At 53.6% G+C, this 7,876-nt stretch overlaps 1 protein-coding gene across 1 annotated transcript; it reads left to right on the plus strand.

Moving 5' to 3' along the window:
* Window positions 1-310: 310 nt before the first annotated feature.
* Window positions 311-4,397, plus strand: Sowaha (sosondowah ankyrin repeat domain family member A). The gene has a single exon (XM_021637340.2). It carries the CDS (start codon window positions 1,070-1,072, stop codon window positions 2,768-2,770), a length of 1,701 nt encoding a protein of 566 aa, XP_021493015.1. The 5' UTR covers window positions 311-1,069; the 3' UTR covers window positions 2,771-4,397.
* Window positions 4,398-7,876: the final 3,479 nt, after the last annotated feature.

Raw genomic sequence — 7,876 nt, forward strand, 5'->3', positions numbered from 1 at the left:
CAAAATGTTAATAGTCATTTCTGGTGATATTTTTTTCCCCATCTTTGTGTATTTCTGTGGGTTTATTCCTGAAATCCTATGTTAAATGGGTTATTTGGGGCAGGCATGATGGCACACACCTATAACCCCAGCACTCAGAACAGAGACAATGGTGTCACAAGTTCCAGACAAATTTGAACCGCATATAGAGACAAAACAGAGGGGGTATGTCTAGAATGGCTCGGTGAGTAAAGGGGGCTACCGCCAAACCACAGGACCTGAATTTGAGCTCCAGAGCCTGTATGATGATGAAAATCCAGAACTGACGGCCCAAGTTGTCCACTGACCTAACACACACACACACACACTGAATAATAAGGAAAAAATAAAAATTGCAAAGCTCCACATTTGAAAAAAACATTATTTCATCTTGAGAAAACTGCTTTCTAAACCTCATGCAAGCCTCTGGTCCCATGCACCCAACGCCACACAGCGACCTGCTCTTGCTGTGAGTTTTGTGAATCCGTTTTTTCCCCCCCTGTATGAAAAGCATCAGAAATTGGCGAGGTGTCGATGCAATAGCTGTATTGCAGGGACATAGCTATGTAAAAACATTGCTTATATCTTGTGGCAAATAGCTGCTGAAGGTGATAAATATCCTCGCCTCGCCCATCCACGGGAACATCCCCAGGGAACACACCCACCTAGCAACCGGGTGCGGGGCTGAAGATCGGCGCTGCGCCTTTAATTCCGGTCTGGGGTGGGAGCCGAGCAGAGAGGCTCCGCTCCCCCATCCCCTGCGCACCTCCAGCGGCAGCCGTCACCTGTAAGCCGAGCACCCGCGCAGGGGCATGGAGCCTGGCGCCCATTGGACAGGCCCTCTCGGCAGCAACCTGGCCCCGAGTGTGGGAGCCCGGCGGGGCGCGGGCGGAGGGCGGGAGCCCCAGGCGCCCTTCGCCCGGAGACTCGCCAGCGGCGCGGCGAGGGCGTGACTGCAGTCCAGCTGCGGGGAGCCGAGGCCCAGGTGAGCCCGGCTCGGAGGCGGAGGGCGACCGGGGGGGGGGGGGCGGGGGGGGAGGGGAGGCCCAGCATGGCGCTGGCCGCCGCGGCCGCCGCGGCCGCCGCCGCAGCCGGGGTGAGCCAGGCGGCGGTGCTGGGCTTCCTGCGGGAGCACGGCGGGCAGGTGCGCAACTCGGAGCTGCTGAGCCGCTTCAAGCCGCTGCTGGACGCCGGGGACCCGCGCGGCCGCGCGGCCCGCAGGGACCGCTTCAAGCGGTTCGTCAACAACGTGGCCGTGGTCAAGGAGCTCGACGGGGTCAAGTTCGTGGTGCTGAGGAAGAAGCCGCGGCCGCCGGAGGGACCCGAGCCCCCCCAGCCGGCCCCCACCGGGGGGCCCCCCTCGCCGCTCCCAGCGGAGGACAGCAGCGCCCCCAGAGCTCCCCGCTCCCCACCGCCGGCCGGGGCACCGCCGGAGGATCCGTCCGCACCGTCCGAGCTACGGCAGGGCGCTGAGAGCCCGCCCCCACAGGTCACCCTGCGGGAGCCTCCGTCGGGCTCGGCGCCACAGCCGGGGGCTCCCGAGGAGCCGGAGCCACCCGGGTCCTCCGAGGGGGCCTCCCAGGTGGCCGCCCCGGCCGGCGTGCCGTCGGGGCTGGCCTCGCCGGGCCCCGAGCCGCCAGGCCCGCAGCCCGCCCCTGCCCCTGCCCCTGCCCCTGCCCCTGCCCCTGCCCCTGTCCCTGCCCCTGCCCCTGCCCCTGCCCCGGCGTCGCCGCAGAAGCCCTGCATGCTGCCGCTGCGCTGTGTCGCCCCCGGCCCCGCCGCGCTGCGCCTCCGCGCCGAGGAGCAGGGCCTGCGCCGGCAGCGCTCGGAGGAGCCGAGCCCCCGGGGCTCCCCGATGCTCCTGCGGCGGCTCTCGGTGGAGGAGTCCAGGCTGAGCCTGCCCCTGGGGCCCGGCCGCTCGCCGCACCTCAGGCGCCTGTCCCGAGCCGGGCCGCGCCTGCTGAGCCCGGACCTGGAGGAGGGGCCCCCCGCGCCGCCGCCGCCGTCCCCCGCGGTGCCCCTGGAGCCCACGGAGCACGAGTGGCTGGTGCGCACGGCCAGCGGCCGCTGGAGCCACCAGCTGCACGGGCTGCTCTTGCGGGACCGCGGCCTGGCTGCCAAGCGCGACTTCATGTCCGGCTTCACTGCCCTGCACTGGGCCGCCAAGAGCGGCGACCGGGAGATGGCCCTCCAGCTGGTGGAGGTGGCGCGGCGTGGGGGCGCGCCCGTGGACGTGAACGCGCGCTCGCACGGCGGCTACACGCCACTGCACCTGGCGGCCCTGCACGGCCACGAGGACGCCGCCGTGCTGCTCGTGGTGCGCCTGGGCGCCCAGGTGCACGTCCGCGACCACAGCGGCCGCCGAGCCTACCAGTACCTGCGGCCCGGCTCCTCCTACGCGCTGCGGCGTCTGCTTGGTGACCCTGGCCTGCGGTCCGGCACCGAGCCCGACGCGGCCGGCGGTGGCACTGGGAGCCTTGTGTCTCGGCATCCCGTGCAGGTGGCCGCCACCATCCTGAGCTCCACCACCAGCGCGTTTCTGGGGGTCCTGTCCGACGACTTGATGCTCCAGGACCTGGCCCGTGGCTTGAAGAAGTCAAGCTCCTTCAGCAAGTTCTTGGGCGCCTCGCCCATGGCTCCCCGGAAAAAGACCAAGATCCGCAGTGGCCTGCCGTCCTTCACCGAAATCTCTCGTCGACCCACTCCGGGGCCTTTAGCTGGGTTGGTGCCCAATCTGCCCCCTCCAACCTGAACGGCCTGGGAGCTACCAGTGCCTTGGTTGACCTACCAGGCCCTGGGCCACACCGCCCAAGACAGGCCCAACACTGGCGGCCCGGCTCACTTCCAACTTTTATCCATTGCAGCCTGCTGTACCGCGTGGGTGCGGCAGAAGGTTTTCTGTCTGAAACTTGAGGTGCCTACAGAGATGGGATTCTTGTTCCCCTGGAGAAGGGCCAAGCAGTCAGGCCTGAACTTGGGAGGAGTCAAAGCGTGAAGGGGCAGCAGCTGGTCTGGCCCCTGGACGTGTTTACCAGAGGGCCTCTGCGTGGACAAATGTGGACACTTTCCTAAATCAAAAGTAGAGCAAGTCTCTCGGTGTTCAAAGATGGCCACCTTAAGATCTGTAGGGGCTTTGTAATTCGATGCTTTTATTCTGTTTTTAAATTAAAATGAGGTACAACAAACTTTGATAACACCTTTTGAAATACTGTTTATTTTCCCATTTTTTTTGGGGGGGGCAAGGTACTAAGACATTTTCAGTCTTTTACTAAATGTTTTGGAAATCTATCTTTTAAAAAGAGATGGTCTAAAGGAAATTAGTCCTAGCCAACAACACTCAATAAGTCTATCTACCTCATTGTAGGCAGTACAGATTCTGGAATCTTGAACATGGAATAACCATTGTGACCCCAATGAATGTAACTAATTCTAATTATACTGTGAATGTCAAATATTGAGAAACAAGAGTATGATTGGGCTGGTGGCACATGCCTTTAATCCTAGCATTTGAGAGGCAGAGGTAGGTGGATCTCTGTGAGTTCAAGGCCAGTCTGGTCTACAGAGCAAGCCAGGGCTACACAGAGAGACTGTTTCAAGACAAGACAAAACAAACAAATCCCCATCAAGCCCCCCAAAAACCAAAACAAGCAAAAACGAACAAACAAGATGAAGTACATCTTGAGAGTAATAGTGATTTAAAACTAAGAGAGAAAAAGAGACATTTTGGTAAATAATTTTAAACTACTCCGAAATGTAAATGTGTTCAGCATTAACTGGTGGCTATTTTGATTTGGCATGAAATTTTAATTTTTTTAATTGTGATTTACCTGTGAATTCTGAATCTGTGGTTTTCAGTGCAATGGGTGACTATTCAAAGAAAAAAGTTATTATAACCCCTCCCCAAAAAATCTGATTAATAGTATTGAAATGATTATTACTCTTTTATATGAAGATTCTGAACAAATAAGTGTGTGATGTTTATTTTTTAAAAAAAAATATTTGAAATATCAGATGCAGAGCCTTATTCCATTGATCCAGAAGGATTAGTTTAACCTCCTTCTGGTGAATGGAGCAGAATGGTGAATGTGGGTGTGGCCAAGATTTCCGGTTGGGCACAGTAGAATTGTAAAAGTGCCCTTTCCTCATTATGTTGTTTTTTTTTTTTTTGAAGATGTGAAATCTATTTGCTGTATCAACTTTTTGTATCATATCATGGTATTACTGTTTTTGAAAATTATGTTTGCATGTTATCAGTCATACTGAATGGTTCCTGCTTCCCTCCCCAGTATGTGTCAGCGAGACCTTTGAAATCATTAAAGGCAGCCCAGCCGTCCTTCATGGAACGGTGGAAGCCATGAAATAAACAGTTCCTGTTTCTACTTCTGCTTGTGTGAGGTGCACTTCTCTTAGCTATAATTGCTTTTCCGTATTTAAAGGAATGTTATTATTATTATTGGGGCTGGAGAGATGGCTCAGTGGTTAAAAGTCTCTTGCAGTGGACCCCAGTTTGGTTCCCAGCAGGCACCTCACAGCCTCCCGTAACGCTGGACTCCATACCTCTACAGAGCCACGCACAAATAAGAATAAACCTTTAAATTATTATTGTGATGATTATGTGTGAGGAGGAGGGATGTGGGTCTTCATGTGCTCAGGGCATATGCTGGGGTTGGAAGACAACTTTCAGGGGTCAGTTCTCTCCTTCCACCGTGAGATCCGGGATTTGGATGTAGGTTGTCGGGCTTGAACGGCAAACGCTTTTACCTGCTGGAGCATCAAGCTGCCTCCCTTCCCCTCTTCCCCCCCACCCCCAGGGCTAGAGATTGAATCCAGGGTATCTCCCATAATGGAGAAACGTTACCCACTAGCTACATCCTGTTCCTGTTTCATCTGTGTAATGTCTTCCTTTTCCTTATATTTCCCTGCCCCTTTCAATAATTATATTCAAAGGGTTCAGATTTCTCTACAAAGGAAAGGAATCAATCACACAGGCATAGCTGCCACGAACAAAAAAAAAAAAAATGCAGGCCCTGATCCCATTCTTTCTACTTCCCTTGCCTGGAACTCTAGCTAGTCTGCATAAATTATTTTAAAATGCAAATTAAATCGTCTGCCTCTGCAGAAAATTGTGGAGAGGCAATAATCAGCAATTTGCCTAGCTGGAGCTCCAGGAGACAGACTGAAACAGATTTTCTGTGGTGCAGGAAAGACCTGACAGAATGGGTGATGAAGGTCCCAGGGGTAGATATGAAATGTCTCCCAGCTAACGGAGCAGCAAAGAGAACCAGGGATTAAGGAGAACTCACCTCCCAGGAGAGCTATTCAGCTGCCAGAGGAATCTCATAATTTCCCCAGTACCCTGCAAATCTCCAAGTGAAATAAATCATTTGCTAAGAGTCAAGAATCAATAAAGCCACAGCTCAGGGGTTAGGAACCATTGCTGATTCCTTGCAGGCCAAGACCATTCTGGAACGGTGAGGGAAGTCAGCGAGAATGACAGCACGGGGGAAGAACCATATATTTATTTTTAAAAGGAAATCATTCCTTGGGGGCCGGAGGGAGAGCTGAGTTGGTAAAGTGCTTGCTTCATAAACACATGAACCTGAATTAGATCCGACGAACCCACGTTAAAAAAAAAAAAAGCCAGGTGGACAGGAATAGTGGCACCTGCCTTCAATCCCAGCACTTGGGAGGCAAAGGCAGGTGGTTCTCTGAGTTTGGGGCTAGCCTGGCCTCCACAGTGAGTTCCAGGCCAGCCAGGGCTACACAGAGAAACCATCTCAAAAAACAAAACAAAACACAAAACCAGGTGTGGGGCAGGAGAAGTGGCTTGGGGGTTAAGGGCACTGGCTGTTCCCAGCACCTCCATGGTGGCTCACAGCCTCTGAACTTGAGTTCAGGAGGTCAGGCGTGCTTTCTGACATCCAGGGGCAGCAGGCACTCAAATGGCGTGCAGGCAAAACATCCATGCACTAAATAAGAAAAGAGAGCAAGGTGTGGCAGTGTCTTTAATGTCAATGCTGGGGAGGCAGAGACAGGCAGTTCCCTGGGGCTCACGGGACGGCCAGCCCAGCCCACTTAGTGAGATCCAGGCTACCCAGTGTTCCTGCTCAAAACAAAACAAAATCCGAGGCAGAAACAAATTACAAACGCAGTGGACAACATCTAAGAAAAGGGTGTCCTTCAGAGGCCATATATGTGGGAATCCATGTGTATGTACACACAGACATTTGCATCTGCACACACACACACACACACACACACACAATACACCCAGACAAATGTACAAATGAAATAAATGAACAAATGTAATAGAAAAATGAACCGTTAAGGCAGTTTAGGTGGTAAGGCTTGTCACAGGAGGAGAACGCGTCCTTTAAATGGAAGACAAGTTAATTGCTGATGGAGATGTGTGAGTCACAGCCACAGCAAACTTGCTGAAGTGTTTTACGTTGCGTTTGATGGAGCCTCCTTTGACTAATGCAGATTCAGGGCACCGGTGAAGGCATCTGTAAGTTGTGTTTGTTTGTTAAGCGTGTTCCAGGCACTTTCACTGTGCCGCAGTTGTCAACAAGCCTGCTGTTTGGTGTAGACTCTTCGTAGCTGGATGTTTTCCTCACTCCACTCCGTTTGCACGCGCGCGCGCGCGCGCGTGCGTGTGTGTGTGTGTGTGTGTGTGTGTGTGTGTGCGTGTGTGTGCGTGCATGTTTGCATGTGTATAGGCACACATATGGGTGGTACATGTGGGTGCATATACATGTGGAGGCCTGAGGTTGACGCCTGGAATCATATTCAATCGTTCTTCCGCCTTATGCAACGAGGCAGGGTCTCTCAATCAATCCAAGATTCATAGATATGACTGGTCTCCCTAGCTGGCTTGGCTTGCTCTAGGGACTCCCCGTCTCTGCCTTCTGAGGCTAAAATTACAGGTGAGCCATCATGCCTACCTGGCATTAATGTGGGTTCCGGGGGACTGGAATCTGGTCTCCGTGCTTTGCTCACCAAGCTCTTAAGTACTGAACCATGTCCCTAGCCCATTAGTGCCTGGATGTTAAGTCGGGAAACTAAGGGTTGCAGACGTCAGGAGAAACTTGGCCAGGCTCACTTCTAGGAAGTGGCAGTGTGGCATCTCATCAGCCCTATACTCAATAACTGTGACAGTGCTGGCAGCTTGAAAGAATCTAGACTCACCTCTGGGTGAGCTTGGTTACATCACTTGATCTTAAGGGTGGGCTGGCGGGATCGTACCCTGGGCAGGGAACCCTGGGGTGTGTTAAATGAAGAACGGGAGCTGAGTAGCAACATGCCTGCATTCATCTCTCTCCGCTTCCGGACTGGACATGGTGTGACCAGCTGCTCCAGCCTCCGGTGGCCTTGAATTCTCTGCCAAGATGTGCTTGCCTGTCAGATCAAACTCTTACTCTCACAGATGGTTGTGGGATACCATGTGGGTTCTGGGAACCGAACCCAGATCCTCTGCCAAGAGCAACCAGTGCTCTTAACCACTGAGCCGCCTCTCCAGCCCCTGAGGGCATTTTTATAAAGATTCACAGGTGCTCTCTTTCAGCTCACGTGGTGGCAGTTTCGGTGAGCAAGGTAAGGATAGTAGAGGAAGGTGAGCTAAGAAAGACATTTGCTTATGAGGCAGAAGCAGGCGGATATTTGTGAGATTGAGGCCAGCCCGGTCTACAAAGTGAGTTCCAGGACAGCCAAGACTACACGGAGAAAACCTTGTCTTCAACCACCTCACCCAAAACAAAAACAAAAACAAAAACAAAAAACAGGAAAGGAAGGAAGAAAGCTCAGTGGATAAAGGTACCAGATGCCGAGACTGACAACCAGGGTTTCATCTCTAGGACCT

Source organism: Meriones unguiculatus, chromosome 11, assembly GCF_030254825.1.
Source record: "Meriones unguiculatus strain TT.TT164.6M chromosome 11, Bangor_MerUng_6.1, whole genome shotgun sequence".
In the NCBI taxonomy this organism is placed as follows: Eukaryota; Metazoa; Chordata; class Mammalia; order Rodentia; family Muridae; genus Meriones; species Meriones unguiculatus.

Bases quoted from the DNA above. Each gene is read 5' to 3' on its own strand.
- Sowaha (XM_021637340.2), top strand. From the start codon at position 1,070: ATGGCGCTGGCCGCCGCGGCCGCCGCGGCCGCCGCCGCAGCCGGGGTG.